A 22,425-nucleotide genomic window follows, 5' to 3' on the forward strand; every position below is an offset into this window, starting at 1 on the left:
TTCTGTTTTCCCCTTCGGTGCAATTCTTTTATTATTATTATTATTATTATTATTATTATTTTAGAAAAAACATTCAAATCTATACAAACTAACAAATAAAAATTAGTTAAAATTTTAGAAATTCTTCCAATAATTAATCATGTATTTTTCTAATTTTTTTTATACATACTTTAAATATATATATATAATATATCATTATATAATTAAATAATTTTAAATTAAAAATATAATAATATCTGATCAAATAATAATATTTTATTTTTTTACTTAAATTATAAAAAAAAAAAAATTGTGCATAAGGGTGTTCTATTTGCTTCTATTCTAATTTATCTATTACTTCGAAGTTGACATTATTTTACCCAAAGCCCAGCCCATAACCGACTAACTGCACATGGGCTAGCCCAATTAGCCCGATTAACAACAGAGTGGGAAGACCCAAGGCTCAGCCCCATGCAAAACTCTGAAAATCCATCTCTCTATTACATAACCCCTGATTGAGGTGGTTTCCTCCAAGCCAGGAGTCTTGAGAGTGTTGTTTTTACCCTTTGCAAAGGTACCAAACCCTTTTACAACATTTCCTGTACAGCAAGTTCCCTTCAACTTTACACCTTTAAATAAACCTGATTCTTATTTGTCTTATAATATCATTTTTTTTTTTCTATTTTTGTTGGGTTGAATCTACTTTAGTCCTGTTAATGTGAAGACTATTAAGCCAAACTCCTTTCTGTTTGGCTTTAAGTTTTCACCTTTACCCTATTATGATTACTGGATTATTCTCTGTCGATTTTTGTGTTGGGTTTGTTTTCATCTGATCTGAATCGGCTACCAGTCACAAAATCACTTATTGGGTATTTCAGATTTTCTTGTTTTGGTGCTTAAGTGTCACTCAATTTGGTCTGATTACGTTCATACATGTTTTTGTGATCTTGCTTTGATTGTGTTTAGTTTGGAGCTTAATTTATACTAGTTTATGCTCCTTGTGACTCGTCCGGATTTTTATTATGGATTCGTGAGTCTTTCGACTATTTGTTATGTGATTCATCTGTTATTGATTGTTTCTGATGAGGGTTTTGAGTAATTGTTGTTAAGGACTTTGTTTGTGTGCTAAATTGGAATCACTTATTTTCCCTTTTTTGTGTAAATTGACTAAATTTTGGTATTGAAAAGTTTTTTTTTTCCTTTGGACCTTATTTTTAAGATAATGTGTGTTGCTTAAACACCATGGCGTGATGAGCTTTGTCTTTAATGGTTTGGTTATTTTTGTACGTCTATCAAACTGATTCTGATATTTCGGTTGTTTTATTGATTGAAATTGAGTTTTGGTCTTTCAGTCTGGTTCTTTTTATTAAATGGATGGCATAGGCATTTGGGACTTCCATTCTTAACTTGTGGAGCTCACTTGGCAAAGTTGCATTGCTGTTGTTGCTACCCTCCCAGTTTCAACACTGTTGTGGAATAATATCAGTAATTTATCTAAGGATACTACTTGGCGTAAAATGAATACAAGATCTGCTGATTAAAGAAAAAAAAAAAGAAAAGAAAAGGAAGTAGTGTTTGACATGTGTTTGATGGTGGTGGAAATTGTGGAGAGTTTACTTTTCATATCCTAGTATTGTATGGCCAATAGGAATATCACAAAGAAAGGGGTCTCTGATTATAAATAGTAATGTCAATTTAGTGTATTCGGACATCTTTTTAGGATGATAGAATGCTACGTGACATGTATTGCCTATTAGAATTTAGATACATGTCTATATGATAGTGAATTTGATTTTGTACTGGGAAGGACATCAATTGTTTTCTTCTTTTTTCATTTCATTTATTGGGTCTTACGTGAAGGAAATGGCATTAAACAAGTTTTGAAAACCTTAAAAGGTAAGTAAATTTATGATCTTATGTAGAAATTAAGAGCTTAATGGCCCTTGCATTCTGTTTGATTAGGCTTCATTTTTTAGTTAGATCACAAATATTGTGTAACATTATTGTAATAACACTTGAATGAAACATTATGATTGGTTCTCTATATATGATATTGTGTTAATCTATGAGAACCTCCTATGTCATGCAGGAAGTTACTTGATATTGATTGGAAGCTATTAATCCCCTATTTTTGTCTTGCTGCCTTTCTGATAATATATGGGCTGAGGTGCACATTTCATGGGAGGTGTAGGGGATGATGAACCAGCCTCAAAGCGCATGAAATTATCCTCTGTAGAACTGAAAAGGCTTTCTAACGGTTCCACTTTAACAGAGCCCATAGCTGGGTCGTCGAAAGGCTTGATGGCTTGGCCCATTAAATCTGAAGGGGATGAAGAAGTCATTGGTCCAAAAGGAGTTATTAAAAGAGTGGAATTTGTCCGAATAATAGCCAAGGCTCTATATTCTCTTGGTTACAAAAAGAGTGGTGCTCATCTAGAGGAAGAGTCAGGGATTCCCTTGCACTCGTCAGCAGTAAACCTGTTCATGCAACAAATTCTTGATGGAAATTGGGATGAAAGTGTGGCCACACTACCAAAAATTGGTGTACTGGATGTGAACATTGTTAAATCAGCTTCTTTCTTGATATTGGAGCAGAAATTTTTTGAACTTTTGGATGGGGAGAAGGTCATGGATGCTTTGAAGACTTTGAGGAATGAGATCACCCCTCTTTGTATTAATAGTGGCAGGGTACATGAGCTTTCTTCCTTTATTGTCTCTCCCTTGCAGTGTGTTGTAGATGGGTCTCTGAAACGAGATATTGTGAGGGCAAAGTCTCGGTCCAAACTGCTGGAGGAATTACAGAAGCTGCTTCCCCCAACAATCATGATACCCGAAAGAAGGTTAGAACATTTAGTTGAACAAGCCCTTATATTGCAACAAGAAGGCTGTATTTTTCACAACTCATTAGACAAGGACATGTCATTGTACACTGATCATCAGTGTGGAAGAGATCAGATTCCATCTCAAACAATACAGGTCAGATCTCATTTTGCTATCATTAGATTTTAAATTCCATATGTTTTGCTACAGGTTATTTTGGTATTTTAGCTGAGTCTGTGGTGAATTTGGGCTTATTTTCTGGTTCTTATGTTATCATTTCTTGTTATCCCATTTTCAACAGGTGTTAGAAGCTCACACAGATGAAGTTTGGTACTTGCAATTTTCACATAATGGTAAATACTTGGCTTCATCATCCAATGATCAGTCAGCAATCATATGGGAGGTATTGTTCTTTCTCTGGATATTGTCATTAAATTGCTCATTCTCTCTCTCTCCTTTACTACTGTTTCCATTCATGTCTATAATTTATCTCTTTTTTTATTTTTTGGTAACATGAAAGCAACTGGATATGCATTTTTGTACGCTAGATCATACTAGTGATATATGAATTATATTTGTTTATATATGTATTGCATTATAACTGTAATATCCTGGGCTCCCACCAGCAATTGGCATTCTTCAGAATAATGACTGGAAGTTGTGATCACCCGTTAGGCACATTTATAAGGTAGGATTGAGTTAGTTTATTAATTCTTTAGCATCTAGGGAGGTGCCCAGATACTCTTCTGTAGTAAATTGTCAGTATTATTTAATTAGCTTTATCTCGCAAGTGGGATCCGACAGAGATGCCTGTATCTAAATGCGTTGTGTGAACTGATAAAGTCTATAACTGATTTTGTGTAGGTTGACATGTATGGTAGAGTGACGATAAAGCATAAATTATCTGGTCACCAGAAACCTGTCTCCCGTGTTTCGTGGAGTTCTGATGACCAGCAGCTCCTCACTTGTGGAGTGGAGGAGGCTATCCGGCGTTGGGATGTTTCCTCTGGGGAATGCCTCCAGATTTTTGAAAAAGCAGCTGTTGGTCTGGTGTCTTGTGGATGGCATCCAAATGGGAAATGGATATTCTCTGGTGCTAATGATAAGAGTATCTGCATGTGGGAAGTAGATGGGAAACAGCATGAGTGTTGGAAAGGGCCTCGAACTTTAAAGATTTCTGATTTGGAGATCACTAGCAATGGGAAGCAAATTATAAGTATGTGTAGAGAATCCACAATACTATTACTTGACAGGGAAGCAAAAGCTGAGAGATTTATCGAAGAGGACCAAACAATTACATCATTCTCATTATCGAGGGATGACAGGTTCTTGCTGGTTAGTCTTTTAAATCAAGAAATCCATCTTTGGAACATAGAGGGAGATGTCAAGCTTGTTGCCAAGTACAAGGGGCATAAACGTGCTCGTTTTGTTATTCGGTCTTGTTTTGGGGGGCTTGACCAATCTTTTATTGCCAGCGGGAGCGAGGATTCACAGGTATGACTTATCTCTTGTCAAAATATTTGAGTATGTCTTGATTCTGGTTTTGGTGAAAAGTTGTGTACTTGTTTTTATTTAAAAATACTACCTGCATATTCATATGTACATGTACATGCATGTTGAGTGTTTTTTTTTTTTTTTTTTTTGTGATCTATTCAATTTTTATAGGTTTTGTAATATTAAATTATTAAGCTGTTGGGATGTTGTGGATTCTCTGAACTTTACTAGCCTGTCCTTGATTGGTAATTGAAGTGCATGAATACCGAATTATCTTTTTTCGAGTTCAATAATGTGGATTCGTTTATATCTGTAGGTTTATATATGGCATGTAGCCTCATGTGAGCTCATAGAAGCGTTACCAGGTCATTCTGGGGCTGTTAATTGTGTAAGCTGGAATCCAGCAAACCCTCACATGTTGGCATCAGCCAGCGATGACAGAACAATTCGGATTTGGGGCTTGAAAGATCTGAAATATCTGAATGTGAAGCAGGATGATTGTCATAGCAATAGCAATGGCAACCACTACTGCAATGGAGGAACTTGAAATCTCAATTGTTGAATCTCCATCCCGGAATTCCTTTGATCATTGCTTATATGTAAATACATAATTTTCATTCTGAGCTGACATTCATGTTAAACAGGCTTGTGAACAATGCAGCATTAATAAATCTGCTATTTTACTTTTGTTATTCAATTAATTGATTGATTATTTGTGGCCATCTGAATGTGTTCCATTAATGTAGAGAATTATAGCTGGAATTCTAGAGTTGATGAATATATAAGATGCCACAAATATTCTCAGTATTGGACCAAATATATGGTCCTTATATGCCAAAAAAATACTCAAATATCCACGAGATTTTTGCAACCACATCCCTCAATTAAGACCTCAAAACCCTTGGAAGAAGATTGAACTAGACAACTCAAAAACTTGAGTTACACAAAAATAGAAGTTTCCCATAAATTCTTAAGCAACACTTAAAGAACTTGCAGTGCTCTCCACGAATCTTCTTGCACCCTTAAACCATACTCTTGTCTCTAGCTTGTGCCTTGCAAATGTAAAGCTTACCATCTTTAACAGTGGCTGTAATTAACTGATGTTTCCCCCCTTCATCTCCATCAGCAGTTCTTGTCAATACTGACAGTGTGTAATACTGTTTCCCACCAATCACTAGGGTTGCGCTCTCCAATATGTTTGCAGTAGCTACGGCGTCGTATTCAAAACCACCCTGCAACAACCAATAATTCGATTTAACGTGTAATCCTATGTTAGGCAATAGCTAGGATCAACGGCCCCTTAGCAGATTACCTCAGAAGAAGTTTTGCCAAAGAAGGCTTGTTTTCCCAGCAAATAGTCCACCTGCATGGATAAAAATATACATATGAATTTCTCATACACATGCATTTGATTTCAAATTAATAAGATTATATATTTATATCTTCGCGAGAAATTTCTCAGGGGAACCGTAATCAGTGATGGATTTCTTATCAGTTGGGGTGACCATGACAGAAACATTACTGGTAGAATCAAAGTTGTCTTCATATCTTAGAACTTGTCCAGGGTATTCTACTTCTTTGCTTGGGTTCCATTTTGAGGGGATTGACAGCTTGAATCCATCTCCATTGTACGGCAAGAAGTCTGTGTTGCTCTTTGGCTTACCAAACACATTGGCTACAACAATTATTTTAATCAAATACATGAGATTCACTGATTAATTACATTAATCTTTCTATTTAATACAATTAAACTAATGATAGCGGGAGAATTGAATAGAAGCCCACCAGCTTCGCCATAAGCAGCATCGGCAGGTGAAACCTTGGAGCCAACAGCTGCAGCACCGATGAGCAGACTGAGAACCAACCGCCGAGACGCAACAATGCTATCATCTTCTTGAGCACCTTGCTTCAGTGCACGGCAAACCAGCTGGGTTGGCTTGATGTTTGACACGTGGCATTGAGATGATGATGATGATCTAGAGGGTGCAGAGTGTGCTGCATGGTGGTGCGAGAAGGATGCAGTGGAGACCATTTTTTCTTCTCTCAAACAAGCCTAGTTTGTGAATTAATGTAAAAAGAAAAATGTGATATGTGAATGGAATTTGTCGGGTTTTCGATGTTGGAAGATGAAAAGACGACTAGATTGTTGACCTGGGATAACGATGTAGGACTCTGATTGGAACACGTGGCTTCTTCTTACATCTTCACAATCGGCACGTCAGATGTGAATGTTGATGTCAGACGTGGATGCTGAGTTTTACCTCGCACGTGCCTTCCATTCCATTACATGCTGCACGTGTGTTTGTCACCAAATTATTATTAGGCCAAACGACTATTTCCCACCCAAGGTTTAGCGTTTTCTTAAAAGTCCCCCCTTTAACTATGGAAACACCAAACACCCACCCATGGCCAGTTAGATTTAACCAAACCCTAACGGTGGTAGGGGTAAAATCGTCATTTTAGCTATAATATTAAAAATAAACTAAAATAGAATCTATTTTGCCCCCCTAAACTTTAAAAACTGAAATTTTCCCCCCGCCTAAGTTTTAAAAAATGGCAGTTTCACCCTAGGGTTTGGTTTTGAAATCTCCGACGACCTCTCCGGCTCCGTTGCCGACGGCCGCTCCCTCCGGAAGCAACCTCTCCTTCCGACGATCTCTTTCCTCCCATTTGGAGGTCCGATCGGTGCTCGGAGACGCCTTAGGAGACGAAGACTTCGTCGGGAAGACGAAGTTCTTCGTCTTCCCAGACGAAGCCGACGCCGTCGTCTTCGTCTGGGAAGACGATCGTCTTCCCAGAAGAAGACCTCTGGGAAGACGACCATCTTCCCAGACGAGGACGACGGCATCGGCTTCGTCTGGGAAGACGAAGAACTTCGTCTTCCCGACGAAGTCTTCGTCTCCCACGGCGTCTCTGGGCGCCGATCGGACCTCCAAATGGGAGGAAAGAGATCGCCGGAAGGAGAGGTTGCTTCCGGAGGGAGCGGCCGTCGGCAACGGAGCCGGAGAGGTCGCCGGAGATTTCAAAACCAAACCCTAGGGTGAAACTGTCATTTTTTAAAACTTAGGCGGGGGGAAAATTTCAGTTTTTAAAGTTTAGGGGGGCAAAAGGAGATAAAATTTTCAGCCGTTAGGGTTTGGTTAAATCTAACCGGCCATGGGTGGGTGTTTGGTGTTTCCATAGTTAAAGGGGGAACTTTTGAGAAAACGCTAAACCTTGGGTGGGAAATAGTCGTTTGGCCTTATTATTATCATTATTTTTGGTACCTAAGCTTTACCAAGTATTTCTGAGTTTATACAGCCTAAAATTGTTCCCACAGCCCAAATTAACGAAGAGCTCGATAATAAATTATAAACTAAATCACTATGTACCACTCAAGTTTCGATTAAATGGTTATTTTCAACTTTTAACTTAAAAAAAAAAAATCACTTTTCCAATTATCAATTAAAATCAAAATGAAAAAATAATAAAACCCTAGATTTTAAAATATCAATTTATCATTTAGATGTTATTGTCCAATCAAATATTATATAAATCTCACTACGTGTTATGCCTACTGAAATTCAATTTACTCTTCGAGAATGCCTATTGTTACTATCATATATCTTCACTAGATGCAGTGCTTAATAAAATATTAAGTAATATTATATATATTTATTTTAAATATATATATATATTATATGATTAAATATTAATTTATTATAAATTATAAATTATTTAATTATATAATAATATATATAAATGTATACTTAAAATTTGCAAAAAGTCTACTACAAAATATCAATTATCTCCGTTAAGTATAATGACTAGTAAAATATCCGATAAGACTTTATAAACTTCTATAAAGATTTACGATTTGCTCCTTTTGTTGAACAGTAGTAGGATGCGTGATTTGTTTAATAAGAATAATCACATATATTGGCATGATTTTCACGATTTTATTGATCAAAAATCACATCATAATCTTTCTAAATTATTTTTTTTCGTTAACATTTAAGCAAACCTTTTATTAAAAAAAAAAAAAACACAATATTTATGCATTGAATTTTCAAAATTCATACCTCAAAAGTAAAACATAATTTTAAATAATAAACATTTAAAAGTCAACAATAAATTTTATGGCACCTTGGTATAACACTTTGGGTGCGTTTGGTTGACGGTTTTTAAGTTTACTTTGGTAATCTATCTTTTATTCCTTTGTTTGGTTTATCAGTAATAAAAGATTACAGTAATCTTCTATTACCAATGCTGACGTGACATGTAATATAAGTGGTAATCTGATTACCACTTTCACCTTAGGTATTTAAATATTACTGAGGTAATCTTGAGTTTATTATAGAAAAATTATTATTTATTAATTTTTTGAGATAAAAATAAATTTATTTTTAATTAATATGACAAATAATATAAAAATATTTAAAAATAATTATATTTAAAGACATTTAAACAAAATAGTTTACTAGTAATCTTTTATTACCTTTAACCAAACACAATAATTATTTATACCTATCAAATTTTATCAAACATAGTAATCATTTATACTCAGTAATCTTTTAAATAATCTATTTTCAAGGTAATCTTTCTATTTTAGTAATCAAACATTACTCAAACCAAACGTCCCCTTTATATCAAGTGCTAAACCTGTATGTAACAAGTTTTAAGTTAAAAAATTGTGATTTTTCGTCAAAATTTATCAATCTTCTCCCTATTCATGGGTTGAATATATGTATACTTAACTATAAAATCTCTTTTATGTACGAGAGACAAAAATATTATTTTAATAATTACTTATATTTTTTATTTATAAATAATAAAAAATTACGATAATTTTTTATTATCAATAATAATGTGACATATAATATAAAAGATAATTTTATTACCAACTTCACTTTATGTATTAAAAGATTCTTAATATAATCTTTATTTTGTTATACTTTTATATTTATTTATTAATTTTTTAGGACAAAAATATTTTTATTTTTAATTAATATAACAAATAATATGAAAAATATTTTAAAATAATTATACTTAATGATATTTAAGTAAAATAACAACTTAATAATTTTTTATTACACCCAAATAAACATAATAATTATTTATACTTACTTTCCAAGTGATATATCTTTACAGTAATTTTTCCTTTTTTTATAATAAACATTACTCCAACTAAATACACCCTTAACATCTCATAATAAACAACAAGGGAGCCTTTATAATAAACTAATATTTTACAGATGACAATACCATGTTTTCTACTAAATAAGATCATCAAAAGACTCGAAATTAATCGAATCGATTTATTCGCTCTTCCCTTTGAGCTTTCCTTTGGGGATCTTGCTGAGGAAACCGGCATCAAGCTTTTGATATTGGTTTTGCAACTGCCCAAAAATATCGTATACAAAGCTGTCAACTTGATCTTCATACTTCTCATAAAGGACTGGTAATGTGTGGGCAGCAACGAAACCTTCAATCAATAAAAACACAATCTTTAATACAATACCAAAAAGAAACCAACTCATGCAACAAACCAGTGGGACACTAGCTTAGGGTTCAACAAATACATTAGTGTAAATAAATTTAATAAAATTGGGATGTTCAAAATCATCATATAGAAGTGGGCAAACTCTAAATCTAGCATATAATGTTCCAAAAACATATTTACAATGGGGCAATAACATTTGTAATGTGTAAAACTGGAATGATATCTTACCAACATATAAAACAGTCAGAAAGTTGCACCAGCTCCCTATCACAGCAGCAACCCACAAGCTTGCTAAAACCTGGCAGAATGTGTTGAGAATATATTATAAATCTCCAAGAGTAATAGAAAAATATAGTTCTTATCCTTCTAGGAGGTTGTGCATATGACCCTATATCAGAAAATGAACAAATAAAAAAGATAGTTTATGTTACCCCCTAATACTAGAGAAACAATTGCAAAACAAGCAAACAATGTTCTTCAGGCCACTCAGGAGTTTTGCAATTTTGATAACTTAAATCAATTTTGCAAACTAACAGATGTATATTAACATATATAAACTTGATGAGATCCTGAAAGTGCTGTTCAACTGTTTGAGCAATTCAGTTGATAAGTGGATACTCATTTATGGCCAAATGTACAATACGGCTTCCTATCAATATATGAAATTGATGAACACTTTTCAACACATCACTCCAAATTTAATCAATGTCATATCATATTGGATTAATGTTTTTCCAAGGAGATAAATCATATGAAATAAAAGGAATTACCCTTTACTTTCACAGAAGATGGAACAGATTTTGTTTCTTCTGATTTAACTACAGACTGCCTCTTTCAAAGTTTTAATATATCATATACTTGGGTCAGAAATGGTAATAATATTTCCAGAACACGTGTTTGTTATGCCCAGAGGGATGCAACAGAATGAAGCATATGGAGAATTACTAACAAAAATCAGTAGCCCAAACATACCAACATAGATTGTTTCAAATTTCCTCCACATGAAACGTCCTGAAGAAACCCCAGAGCTTGATTAACCAGATTACCAACTGAAACACCAATGTTGACAAATAGCTCCGAGGGCAAAACAAGGCGTGGGACTTTAGATGGTGATCTGATGCCAGGTAAAAATTGATAAGAAGAAATTAGAATCCATCATCACAACAATTAACATTAAGTCAAGCAAGCTCAGCAGCCAAAAGGAATAGATGTTTATACCTGTTAAATAAACCAGAAACATTTAACCAAAGAAATTGGACAAGCATACCAAGTGCCATAGCAACAAACAGAAGGGTTAGAAAATGGTAATTAAGCCATTCAAAAAGCACCCAGATTGCTGTTGCACCCATTAACACGCTGGCAGAAATCTTCTTGTTCCTCCATAAAAAAACATCAGCAGCTACACATTTTATGTAAAAACATTAATAGGTGCAGGAACGAAGGTGATTACAAGATTGCAAATGAAAATGATCCTACATTTTCCGCCCCCTAAAAGATGATGTACAGGCTTCTGGCGTCCAAACAGCCTTTTGAAATTAGAATTGACCGAGCTTGATGTCTGCCCCTCAAAGAATGATGAAACAGATTTCTGCTTTGAAACATTCTCCGCAATGTTTTCCCCAAGGTTCTCCAAAATGTTGTCGACTATTTTCTCAGCCATTTTTACTGCTTTTTAAGTACAACAGAACAAATTATAGCATAGTCAGAATGAAACAAGAGCTCTTGAACTCGATGCAGATATAATACCTAATTGAGACCCTAAATTGGCCAACAATATTACAGATGTTGTACGGATAATCAGATGAACAGATTAATAAAAAGAATTAGAGCTCTTAAATGGTCAACAAGAATCCTTATCAGCATGGGCTATCACAACAGCTTTTTCTGATTTTTTCTAAATCTAAACACCAACTTCTCAATAATCATATTTTAAAATCAATCAAATTAAGCAACAACCTAGTTTCACACACGGATTCCAGAACTCCTGTTATTTAGAAAAATCTTGTTATTGCATAAAAAAAAAAAAAATCGAAGATCGGTTCCAATTATCTGATTCAAAAAAGCAACCAAAAGCTCCAAAACAGGAAACAGACGACGATATAATAAAAACACATGTTAGAAGCTAAAGAAGTAGAAAGCAAGAGTTACCTGATTTTAGCGTTAAAGAGAAGGAGGACTGGATTGGAGAGGAAAATGGCTTGGTCGAGAAGCAAACAATAATGGCGGAAAATGAGTGAGAGCAACTGCTAGCGTAACGACTGTTAGTTGATAAAGCTAAATTCCGAATATTGGTTACTTTTCAATTCTTGTTTTTATTAGGCCGATTAACTTTCCTACCGGAATTTTGTTCCCACACTTTCAAGTTGGAATCCATTTACAGTTAAATTATAAACTATTATCAAATATCATAAATCTTTTTCTTTTTCTTTCCCTTCCTAAAAAATTTTCTTACCCTCTGTCACCCTGACTTCATTTTCTAACTTTTTTCCCTTGTTAATCAAACGTTGCTTAATTTCACCAGCCTTGCTCTGCGCATGATCACCTTACTTCTCTTTGACTTTACATACCCAGACAGCCACCTGGCCCACCTCAGCCATCCATTGGTACTTCTGCGTTTGTTTATCTTACATACGTAGCCGTATGTCAATTCCTGGAATTGGGAAGCTATGTAATAAACGTACTATAAAAATGTTATCCTGTGGCACTATAACTGTTAACTTTATGGGGCCGTCCATATCTTCTGAAATTACGGACGGCACCAAGCCGAATAGATAAGAGTTCATGAACTGGCATGTGCTTTCTAGGGGCCAAGTAAACTCCCCTCAGCCCACCGTTTATTCTCGGCAAGGGACTATGTCCCACCCCACGTTTGTTGAAATAACAAGTTCGCTCTAAGTTTCAAAATGACAATTTTCCACCCATTATCCACTCCTGTTACTCCTTTACATGAAAAGAAAGGGTATAAATGTTATTTTATGTAGATTTTTTTATTTATTCTTTATATTTTCTCTTTTCTCCTTATTTTATTTTTTTCTTTATTTTTTATTTTCTATTTTCATAAGTTTATGGACTAACTAAAATTTTTAAAGATATAAGGTGTATTAATTATAATTTTTAGGATATTTTAACAATTTAAAAGAGTTTGAAGCTGTTTTTAAAAATTTTTAAAATTTAATATATCCTATTGTAAAAACGATAATTATATCTTTAAAAATTTGAATAAATACAGTATTTTAAAATTGATTAAAATTTGATATTTTATATGAGTTTAAGTGATAATTTTTAAATTACTAAAGATATATTGATATTTATATATTTTTTTAATTTCAATAAAAAAGGGAATAGAATGATAGGTGTGGATTAAGTTTTTTGAAACTTAATGGTGGGACTTTATGTCATCAAACCTTGGGTGGGGCAAAGTTTTTTGGCCTTTAATTTCTCTTTGTTTATTTCTGTCAATATTCATTCCTCTACTTGATTCTGTGAAACGATTAATCTCCATTATTTTAACATTACATTTATTCTTATATACATAGCGTCCCAATTGCGCGAATCGGAAGAACCCTTTTGCGGTTTTTCCATTAAAAATGGCTATGCAAGTGATTGGTGCATCATGTTTGTGTGTGTTCGGACGAAGGAGATCAATTGGTACAGTTAGAGCCTTTGCTTCTGAGGATTTTACTACCTTGAAAACAACAGAGGAGAAAGTTAAATTAGGTGGGTCCGACTTGAAGGTAACAAGGCTTGGAATTGGGGCTTGGTCTTGGGGCGACACGAGTTACTGGAATAACTTCGAATGGGATGGTCAGTTCAAACTTTTTTAAATTACAGAAGTTTCTTCTTTATAAGCCTGTGTCCTTTTGAAACTCTGTGTTTGAATAAACGTTTCAACATTTCTTTGTGATTCTGTGATTGTTGTTTTCTTTTATTACAGATAGGAAGATGAAGGCTGCTAAGGATGCTTTTGATACTAGTGTTGATAATGGAATAACATTCTTTGATACTGCTGAAGTTTATGGTTCTAGGGTAGGGGAAAATGTTTAAGTTATTTTTTAATTCATTTAAGTGGAAAAGTTCGTAAAATGCAAAATTAGTTGTATCATCTGTTATTGCAGGCTTTATTTGGTGCCATAAATTCGGAAATATTATTAGGAAGGTACATTCTTAGAGTTACAGTTCTCCTCCGTACTTTTGTTTTGGAAATTAGAAGTAACCAGCAAGCAATTAATGTTTTTTCCTTTGTGGTAATTATGATAGTCAAGTTTAATGTTTCTTTTCTGAAGGTTTATAAAGGAAAGGAAGGTAAAGAATCCAGAAGTGGAGGTGGATGTTGCAACCAAGTTTGCAGCTTTACCATGGAGGCTGGGCCGTCAAAGTGTTCTTACAGCCCTTAAGGATTCCCTCGGTCGTCTTGGACTTTCTTCAGTTGAACTTTATCAGCTCCATTGGTCTGTGTTTTTATGGGCTTGTTACTTGATTTTATTTCTGAATTTTTTTGAGAAAAAAGTAGTTGCTAATAAAAATTGGCATGGATTTTCAGGCCAGGAATATGGGGAAACGAAGGTTGTTCTTGTTCATGCTCCATTGTTTCATTGAACAGTCAAAATAATTAGTTAGTAGACTCTGATGTTTATAGTAGCCAATCGTTTGAGCTTCAAAAGAAGCTTTAGAGTTTTTTAATCACTTTTCAGGTTACATTGATGGTCTTGGAGATGCTGTTGAACAGGGCTTAGTGAAGGCTGTTGGTGTTTCAAACTACAGTGGTATTTTCCTAATTTCTGCCGTTATAATTGACTTAAATTTGCCAATTGAATGTCCAAGATTTGCTACAAATGATTGTCTTATTCCTTTGTACTATGGAGTATATTAACATCTATATCCAGCAAAATTTTAATTTTTGCTTCATCATGTATGACTTGAATTCCCTTTTCCTCCTTATCATAAGAAATGTTATGATTTATATAGTACCTTATAACAGAGAAGCGACTTCGTGAAGCTTATGAGAAGCTTAAGATGAGAGGAATTCCACTTGCTTCAAACCAAGTGAATTATAGTCTCATATACAGATCACCAGAAGAAAATGGTGTGAAGGCTACCTGTGACGAACTTGGGATCACTTTAATTGCATATTCTCCTATTGCACAAGGTGAAGTCTCCTTATGTTCATGCTTCATTTTGTCTAAGGAAATCTAAGAAATCTCAGTGTGTCTGGTATGTCAGCCTAATAACTTTTGTTAGTTACGTTATCAAGATGTGTAAACGAAAAATAATACTTTTGTGTGCACCATACCTTAGGTCTTTTTGGCATTATGTGATAATCTAAGTACAGATTTGGCATGTGGCTTTACCTTAGTTAATTTTGAGAGTTCAATTGTAGCCCAAATTTAGAAGTCTTAGAAGCCCTTGATAGTTATTCATAACCCAGTTACTGTTGATGAATATCTCCCCTTATTTGGCCCCCAAATATTCCATGATTTGAATTTAGTTTGGAGTGATCATATTTTTTAGCTCTTATGAGATGGGAGTGTGACTGTTAAGAACTGAAGAGATTGTTCAGTTATGAATCTTTCTATCATCAACCCAATTTGGAAATTCTAAAATAAAACACAGATAACAGAAATAAGTGATGCTTAGCATAGCATTTCTACTATAGGAGTGTATTTTCTAAAGCAATTTCAAAACTTGGGAGTCCCAAAACATCAATAAGTTGATATTTTGCTTTCAACCATTGAATCTGGTCTGATGAAGCATATCCTATGATTTAAAATTTATGCAGGTGCTCTTACAGGGAAGTATACCCCAGAAAACCCACCAACTGGTCCTCGAGGCCGGATTTACACTCCTGAGTTTCTAACAAAGGTAAGGCATCTCCAAAGATGAGAACCCCATCATGAATTTCAACTTGATTACTTAACCAGATTTCAATCTTTCAGCTCCAACCACTGCTGAACAGAATTAAAGAAATTGGAGAGACCTATGGCAAGACTCCTACACAGGTTTATTTTTGTCTTGTTCTCCTACTGGCATCTACATATTTATATGATGTGATTGCTTGGACTTTGGTATATTTTTGAATAAGTCTGTCTACCCAAGATAGATGAAGCTAGTTACGCAGTGATTGAACTTACTAGCAAACTGTTGTCTGATCGTATAACTTTGGCTCTGTATATAGGTAGTCCTCAACTGGTTAATAGCACAGGAAAATGTTGTGCCAATCCCAGGAGCAAAAAATGCAGAACAGGCCAAGGAATTTTCTGGTGCATTAGGGTGGAGACTCAGTGATGAAGAGGTGACTGAGCTGCGCTCTATGGCATCAGAGATTAGACCTGTTACTGGTTTCCCGCTTGAGAAGCTATAAATTTTTACGGCTTACACTAGCGGCATTAACTTTTGAGTTCACCAAGCAAGCAATAGAATTACACTTGTAAAAGTTCTGAATGTAAAAAATGACTATCTTAGCCATAAAGTAATTGGAATTTTAGAATTATTTCAGATGGTTAATAAAAAAAATTCAGAATTATTTCAGAGAAAGAGAAAATAACTGGAATTTTAGATTAAAATGTCACTTATAATTGTTAAAAATATATATTTTTGAATGTATGGATAAAATGTTCTTTAAATTATGAAAAACTTCTTTATTGGAGAAGTTAATGGCTTTTTTCAGAATCTTTTACTTTAAATCATAATATAAGGAGAACCTTTTATATTTGTCCAATAAGCAAAGGCCAGCGAAGACAGATTCATATTTTTAAATTTTGTATGTATTTTATTTATTTTTTGAAATACGAAGATAAATCTTCTTGTATCAATCATTTCGGAATTAAGAAGAGGTCTTGGATGGATTTGGCCAATTTTGTATTAAGATTAAATTTTAATTTTTTTATATAATAATTATAAGTTAATTATTAAATTTAAAATTTATTCAACAAAAAATATTCCGATAGAAGAAATGGTTTAAAAGAAAAAAAAAAAAAATCACATCAAATTGGGATCAATCATGGTCGGAAAAAAAAATTGTTGACAACATTGTCCCTAACATTGTGCAATAAAGTACAGCCTGTATACTGCACACGTGGTACCCCTTCTGTTTCTTTTCAGATCATACCTTCAATGCCATTGTGGTTGTAGATTTCCTATCTCTAACAGGGCCCAGTTCCCCCCAAAACCCTCTCATATTTTGCCGCGTGGACATCACCCGAAGTGAGCATTATCATTTAACATTTACGGAACTCCAAGTGAGTCAGTCAGTACATTTAAAAACTGGTTCCTGATTCTCTGAATTTTCTTATTACCTTTTTTTTACAGCTGCAGCAGTATCAGCTTTTTAAAGAGAGAGAGAGAGAGAGAGACCTGAACTTCAAGTGCGCTTCTGATTCAGTTTTCTGTACAAGAGAAGTCATAGATTTAACATTTGGTCAGCTTTGCTTAATTTCATTGACATTTTCTTGTCTGAGTTTGTGTTTTCGAGTGTTGTTTATTGTGTGTTCTCTTTGTCTGGACTATTTTTGTAAAAGAAATTGTTTTTCCTTCTCAAGTTCTTGGCTTTTTGGTCTTCACTGGTGGCCTGATGCCTTTAGCTGCTTTTTCTTTTCTTCAAATTCGAAATTCCTTTGCATGATTAATGATTTTGAAAGCTTTAACATGGGCTGCTATATCTTTTCTCTCTCTTTGCTTCAGTTTTAAATTATTTTTCCCTTTCTTTGGTAAAAGGTTCGAAGATTGGTGTTCTTTATCTGTTTCCCATTAAAATATTAGTGAGATTGGTGGCAGTTAATTATGATTAAATTCTAGTTGTACTCCTTTAGGAATAGAGACTGTTTCAATTGTTAAGATACTTCTTTATATGGTATAAAACGTTTATATTTAATACCAGTTGCTCTGGTTTTTTTTTCTTTTTTGGGTTAGTCAACTAATTTATTAAATAATTTCACTGTGTTCAGTGGGATTCTGTATTCTACTAATCTCACACTGCTAATTTTAAAGTGTACTTCCATTTTGTTTATTAATATAAATAATCTAGTGGTGTTTTCTTTCTTGTTATGCAGAAATTTTTGTCACTGAGCCATGAATCCATGTATACCAGATTGGAATTTTGAAGGTGATCCCCCCGTCACCGATCAGAAGAAACCCATCGGGTCTGTTCTCTCTCTGAAGTTAACTTAAGTTACCCCAGACTGGTTTTTCTGTTTTCTTTTTCTTGTAGAAGAAAAATGAAGTGTTGAAATGTATTTTCCTTTCTTGGTTTTTATTTTATTAAGCAGGCCAGAACATGACCTTGTAGAGCTCTTATGGCAAAATGGGCAGGTAGTTTTGAACAGTCAAACATATAGGAAACCAAGTTTAAATCCTAATGAGTTTAGACAAGTCCAAAAACAAACTTTACGGGAACGTGGATCATATGGGAATTCAAGTAATTTGATTCAAGATGATGAAACAATCTCATGGATTCAATACCCGCTTGAAGATTCCTTCGAGAAAGACGTCTCCAATTTTTTCTCAGAATTGTCACCTAGTCGGATGGAGGCCGGTAAGAATACGATAAGATTTGGAGACGAAAAGTTGGTTAAATTTGGTGCTTCAGGTGTGGCCACAAATTCACAACCAACCAATGTTACCAATCCGGTTTTCCCTGGAATGAATAGGAATGCAATGCCTCCTCCAAGATTTGAATTCCATGATGCAGCCCAGAAAGATAAAAATTTAGGTGGCTTTGGAGAAGTTGTTAATATTTGTCAAACCACAGCTCCCTTAAAGGGCGAACAAAGATATTCTAATGGACAATTTGTTCACAAAGGGACTGGAACTATGACAAATGGGGAGGTCAGGGATCCTTCGATGATGACAGTTGGGACAAGCCATTGTGGTAGCAATCAAGTTGCATATGATCTTGATATCAGCCGAGCTTCCAGCAATGGTGCGGGTACTACAGGTATATCTCCTGGAAATTTAAACACTGATGTTCAGAGAGTAATTTCTCAAAGTGAGAGGGGCAAAGCTGAGACACTTGAACCAACTGTTACTTCATCTTCTGGTGGATCTGGCAGTAGTTTTAATAGAACAAGCAAGCAATCTACTGGGGTTATTAGCCACAAGAGGAAGAGCAGAGATGCAGGGGAATCTGAGTGCCAAAGTGATGTAAGACTCTCATCTTCCCCATTCTTCTTGTGAATTATTATTAATTCTTGTCCATTCAGATAATAAATTTTTATCATGTTATAGGCAGCTGAACTTGATTCAGCTGAAGGGAACAAATCATCGCAAAAATCTGGGTCTTCCCGCAGGAGTCGTGCTGCTGAAGTGCATAACCTCTCAGAAAGGGTAGGATACTAGAACTTTTCTAATGTTTTAAATTTCAAGAATTTGTCATTGATTAGAAATTTCATATCTGCAGAGACGAAGGGATAGGATCAATGAAAAAATGAGGGCATTGCAAGAGCTAATACCCCACTGCAACAAGGTCTTTTCTTTACTTTTCTGGCTGAAGTTTGTCAGGGTTCTCGATTTCTTCCATATATTAATTGAAAAATTTGTAAATTGGCTATTAGTCCTGAGGTGGAATTTCTTTTCCTTTCTTTTGAAATTGTTAATTATTTTCATAATTCCTGATAAACAACCATGCTGAAAATGAGATCTTCATTGTTCATTGAGCAAGAAACTCTGTATTCCATGAGATTAGCCATGATTTGTTCTACAATTCTACTGAATTAAATGAACTTTTTGTAAATGACATGTGGAAAATGAGAATGTTAGTGTATAAGTAGAAAATTAATAAACAGTAGAATAAAAATGAGTCATAGTGAGTTAGAACTAGTAAATAAAGGACAAACAAGTAAGAGAAAATGCACTCAGATAAATTCTTGTTAAGTTTGACTATGCTATAATAATGGCAAGAGAAAGACAGAAAATGGGTGAAAAAAAAACATGAAAGAAAGAGTAGGAAATTATGGATGGGGCTAAGTCAAAAAATAATCTCTGATTCGTTTCCTTAAGGCCTAGTTCTTTTTTTTTTTCTTTTCCTGATCTTACTCTCCATTTTTTTTAATATATTATTACTCATATAAATTATTTTCAATCTTGCAGACAGATAAAGCCTCAATGCTAGATGAGGCAATTGAGTACTTGAAGTCTTTACAGTTACAACTTCAGGTATGATATCGCGGAATCTTATTGGTGTTTCCCTAATTTTGTTAAGTCATTCAAGCCACTGATAATTATCTCTAGGTTTTTCAGGTTATGTGGATGGGAAGTGGTATGGCCCAAATGATGTTTCCAGGCGTTCAGCATTATATGTCTCGCATGGGTATGGGAATGGGTCCAACATCATTGCCATCTATCACCAGTCCTGTGCATTTGTCTAGGGTCCCCCTAGTTGATCAATCCATGGCTATTGCCCAAGCACAAAATCAGGCTGTAATGTGTCAAAATTCGATGTTGAATCCGGTCAGTTTCCAAAATCAGATGCAAAATGCAAACTTCTCTGATCAATGTGCCCATTATATGGGTTTTCATCCTATGCAAACAACCTCTCAGGTTTTACTCTGTCTATGGCAGATTTGTTTATGCACTAACGAGCAAATAATCTGCAGTCTATTGCCTTTTAGGAATTTAAATGTCACTTTATTAGTTCTTTACATTGAATTCAGTTTTACAATTACCTTCTTGCTTTATGTCTTCCAGCCTATCAATATGTTTAGATTTGGTTCTCCGACAGTGCAAAGTCAAGTAACGTCACCGCCTAGCACTAGTCATGGACCTTTCATGGCAGGAGCTGCAACAGATAATACCTCTCTAAGTGGCAAGACAGGTACATAATTTCATTTCAAACTTCTTTTCCATGTTTCAAAGTGCTGCAATCAAGAAGCTGCATTATTTTTAGGAATCATAATGGGAACGTGGCCACACATGATAAATCCCTTTATCAATCATTTTCTATCATTAAGCTACATTATTTTTGTCTTTTAAAAAAAAAAAATTACAGATAAACTGTAGACTATAAATTCGGTCATCAGGATTCTACAAATATCCTTTTCAAGCTGTTAATTGTTCCTACATTTTTAGTAAAAATTGTTTTAATGTATTTATGACAGTCCTTTTCCTATTTGTTAAATTGATTTTGCCCGTTCATTCCTCTAAATCTCTAATGCCGCAAGTGTCTTTTTCAAATTTTCAACAGGTTAATCAATGAGAGAACCAGAAGGGAACTCGTGAAATACATATGGTCCCCCTATATTTATAATGGGACCATAACAAGATGGTGAAAGCTTTGTTCATCCTGAAGGCTACTCATTTATTAATTTCATTGCTAATTGATTGCTTTGTTACAAGTTCTCACCGGATAAGTAAAGGGTCATAGCTCCGATGGGAATTTATCGGGGAAACAGGAAACCATCACAAGAGTTGCACCCTGATAACAAATTGGTTCATTGAAGCTATGATGGGTTAAGCGAACTTGTTCAAATGCGAGAATTACCCTAAGCAGGAATATTTTTTCCTACCCTCAGCAAAATCAAGATTGTTGTTGCTGTTCCATAATATGTATAACTAGGTACATGCATTTTCTTGCCTGTTGGCATTAACCTGTAAAAGCTCCTACTATGCTCCCTCTTACTGTAGAATAACAAACTTTATTGTTAACATTTTCCCATGGTATTAACTTGCTTCGAACTTCTCTACAAGCAGTCTCTCCCTCAAATTTTCCACTAGATTGTTCTTCCTGCAACTGTAAATGGCCCAGTTGATAGCTGTCTATGATTGTGAAGTTTTCATACTATTTACTTGATTAAATAAATTTAAAATCAATGGAAATGGCATCGTTGTCAAAAAGTAAAGGAAGCCAACTACCTCGTGATTCTTGGGATGCCAAGCATGCACCTGCAAGTGTAAGACGACCATGTTACCTTGCTATGGGTACTTGAGAACAGGATCATGACTTGTGGGGACTCATCAAATGAAAACAACAAACATTAAAATTCATTTTGACTATATATTTTACTTACACATCAATTAGTGGATTGAGTTTATCTTAATCCTATGCTATCCTTGTGTCGAAGTCATTATCTGTAAATCCCACAGACACCATTGATGAAAAGGTATCTTTTTTTTGTTTCAGAAAGTTCATCTTGGATTCGTTATCTAAAGATGGTTCATTATTTTTTTTCTTACTATCTTGTCTCCAAAATTCTCTTATAAGGATATAGGTGATGTGAGCCAACCAGCTTCTACTTTCCTGAAAGTTGAGTTGTGATTCATCGTTCACCCCCATTGACTTTGAGTTATATGTCATCATATTCACTTTTCCCTCCGCTCAGCAAAATATGTGATCAGCCTCTATTATTGAACGAAGGATTTTTTGTTCTTGCCTTTATGCTTTGTGTTTGCATTCTTTGCTTTCAATATCCCCTCTCTCTTGTCAAAGCATGTATTTTCCATACTGACACTAAGCTAGCTATGTATGATCATATTTTCTTTTAATAAAATTATACATACGTATTTTGAGTACATAAATATATAATTAAGTGAATGGTATTTTAAATTAAAAATAAAATAATACCGAACCACAAGATGTATACTTGTTTATATATTAAAGGGAGATACACATAACATTATTCCAAAGTTTTCCGTTAGTTTTTTCTTCTTCCATAACTAATTAT

The 22,425-nt window shown here is 34.5% G+C and overlaps 5 protein-coding genes across 12 annotated transcripts; 3 read left to right on the forward strand and 2 right to left on the reverse strand.

The window, feature by feature from the left end:
- The first annotated feature begins 431 nt into the window (after window positions 1-431).
- On the forward strand, window positions 432-4,990 carry LOC123216796 (WD repeat-containing protein 26 homolog). Of its 2 annotated transcripts, none has more exons than XM_044637367.1 (5): window positions 432-553; window positions 2,069-2,955; window positions 3,101-3,202; window positions 3,664-4,293; window positions 4,610-4,990. In XM_044637367.1, the coding sequence occupies exons 2-5, from the start codon at window positions 2,158-2,160 to the stop codon at window positions 4,838-4,840; spliced, it is 1,761 nt and encodes a 586-aa protein (XP_044493302.1). In that variant the 5' UTR covers window positions 432-553; window positions 2,069-2,157; the 3' UTR covers window positions 4,841-4,990. The 2 variants fall into 2 exon arrangements, with proteins under 2 accessions (XP_044493302.1, XP_044493300.1); XM_044637365.1 differs by lacking the exon at window positions 432-553 and adding an exon at window positions 628-848.
- A 146-nt stretch (window positions 4,991-5,136) lies between these two features.
- On the reverse strand, window positions 5,137-6,391 carry LOC123216797 (oxygen-evolving enhancer protein 2, chloroplastic-like). The gene is given in 5 exon segments (XM_044637368.1): window positions 5,137-5,323; window positions 5,325-5,525; window positions 5,606-5,658; window positions 5,738-5,968; window positions 6,079-6,391. Coding segments are annotated over 5 exon segments (792 nt in total). The 5' UTR covers window positions 6,326-6,391; the 3' UTR covers window positions 5,137-5,263.
- Window positions 6,392-9,373: 2,982 nt separating this feature from the next.
- On the reverse strand, window positions 9,374-12,326 carry LOC123215421 (reticulon-like protein B8). 3 transcript variants are annotated; one of them, XM_044635500.1, is made up of 7 exons: window positions 12,298-12,326; window positions 11,924-12,018; window positions 11,252-11,440; window positions 10,994-11,174; window positions 10,748-10,889; window positions 10,004-10,073; window positions 9,374-9,757 (listed from the first exon to the last, which is right to left on the reverse strand). In XM_044635500.1, the coding sequence occupies exons 1-7, from the start codon at window positions 12,309-12,311 to the stop codon at window positions 9,591-9,593; spliced, it is 858 nt and encodes a 285-aa protein (XP_044491435.1). In that variant the 5' UTR covers window positions 12,312-12,326; the 3' UTR covers window positions 9,374-9,590. The 3 variants fall into 3 exon arrangements, with proteins under 3 accessions (XP_044491435.1, XP_044491434.1, XP_044491436.1); XM_044635499.1 differs by having other exon boundaries at window positions 11,252-11,443; XM_044635501.1 differs by lacking the exon at window positions 12,298-12,326 and having other exon boundaries at window positions 11,924-12,268.
- An 884-nt stretch (window positions 12,327-13,210) lies between these two features.
- LOC123215703 (uncharacterized oxidoreductase At1g06690, chloroplastic-like) lies at window positions 13,211-16,300 on the forward strand. The gene is made up of 10 exons (XM_044635906.1): window positions 13,211-13,579; window positions 13,710-13,801; window positions 13,891-13,931; window positions 14,059-14,223; window positions 14,316-14,338; window positions 14,467-14,538; window positions 14,754-14,921; window positions 15,552-15,634; window positions 15,709-15,771; window positions 15,948-16,300. Exons 1-10 carry the CDS (start codon window positions 13,363-13,365, stop codon window positions 16,131-16,133), a joined length of 1,110 nt encoding a protein of 369 aa, XP_044491841.1. The 5' UTR covers window positions 13,211-13,362; the 3' UTR covers window positions 16,134-16,300.
- Window positions 16,301-17,031: 731 nt separating this feature from the next.
- Window positions 17,032-21,450, forward strand: LOC123217404 (transcription factor PIF4-like). Of its 5 annotated transcripts, none has more exons than XM_044638427.1 (9): window positions 17,032-17,189; window positions 17,821-17,910; window positions 18,034-18,910; window positions 18,995-19,093; window positions 19,167-19,232; window positions 19,856-19,921; window positions 19,997-20,305; window positions 20,453-20,579; window positions 20,949-21,450. In XM_044638427.1, the coding sequence occupies exons 2-9, from the start codon at window positions 17,840-17,842 to the stop codon at window positions 20,951-20,953; spliced, it is 1,620 nt and encodes a 539-aa protein (XP_044494362.1). In that variant the 5' UTR covers window positions 17,032-17,189; window positions 17,821-17,839; the 3' UTR covers window positions 20,954-21,450. The 5 variants fall into 5 exon arrangements, with proteins under 5 accessions (XP_044494362.1, XP_044494363.1, XP_044494367.1 ...); XM_044638432.1 differs by having other exon boundaries at window positions 17,033-17,189; window positions 20,006-20,305; XM_044638430.1 differs by having other exon boundaries at window positions 17,033-17,189; window positions 18,037-18,910.
- The last annotated feature ends 975 nt before the right edge of the window (window positions 21,451-22,425 follow it).

The sequence above is a fragment of the Mangifera indica genome, chromosome 5 (genome assembly GCF_011075055.1).
Source record: "Mangifera indica cultivar Alphonso chromosome 5, CATAS_Mindica_2.1, whole genome shotgun sequence".
Taxonomy (NCBI): domain Eukaryota; kingdom Viridiplantae; phylum Streptophyta; class Magnoliopsida; order Sapindales; family Anacardiaceae; genus Mangifera; species Mangifera indica.

Excerpts from the sequence above, each read along its gene's own strand:
- LOC123217404 (XM_044638428.1), top strand. The coding sequence starts at position 17,840 with ATGAATCCATGTATACCAGATTGGAATTTTGAAGGTGATCCCCCCGTC. Across the intron at positions 19,233-19,855 it reads TAATACCCCACTGCAACAAG|ACAGATAAAGCCTCAATGCT; the intron begins GTCTTTTCTTTA and ends TCAATCTTGCAG. Across the intron at positions 20,306-20,452 it reads CTATGCAAACAACCTCTCAG|CCTATCAATATGTTTAGATT; the intron begins GTTTTACTCTGT and ends TATGTCTTCCAG.
- LOC123216796 (XM_044637367.1), top strand. The coding sequence starts at position 2,158 with ATGGGAGGTGTAGGGGATGATGAACCAGCCTCAAAGCGCATGAAATTA. Across the intron at positions 2,956-3,100 it reads TTCCATCTCAAACAATACAG|GTGTTAGAAGCTCACACAGA; the intron begins GTCAGATCTCAT and ends CATTTTCAACAG. Across the intron at positions 3,203-3,663 it reads AGTCAGCAATCATATGGGAG|GTTGACATGTATGGTAGAGT; the intron begins GTATTGTTCTTT and ends GATTTTGTGTAG.
- LOC123215703 (XM_044635906.1), top strand. The coding sequence starts at position 13,363 with ATGGCTATGCAAGTGATTGGTGCATCATGTTTGTGTGTGTTCGGACGA. Across the intron at positions 13,802-13,890 it reads CTGAAGTTTATGGTTCTAGG|GCTTTATTTGGTGCCATAAA; the intron begins GTAGGGGAAAAT and ends CTGTTATTGCAG. Across the intron at positions 15,635-15,708 it reads CTCCTGAGTTTCTAACAAAG|CTCCAACCACTGCTGAACAG; the intron begins GTAAGGCATCTC and ends TCAATCTTTCAG.
- LOC123215421 (XM_044635499.1), bottom strand. Across the intron at positions 10,890-10,993 it reads GTTTCTGGTTTATTTAACAG|ATCACCATCTAAAGTCCCAC; the intron begins GTATAAACATCT and ends ACCTGGCATCAG. Across the intron at positions 9,758-10,003 it reads TCTGACTGTTTTATATGTTG|GTTTCGTTGCTGCCCACACA; the intron begins GTAAGATATCAT and ends TATTGATTGAAG.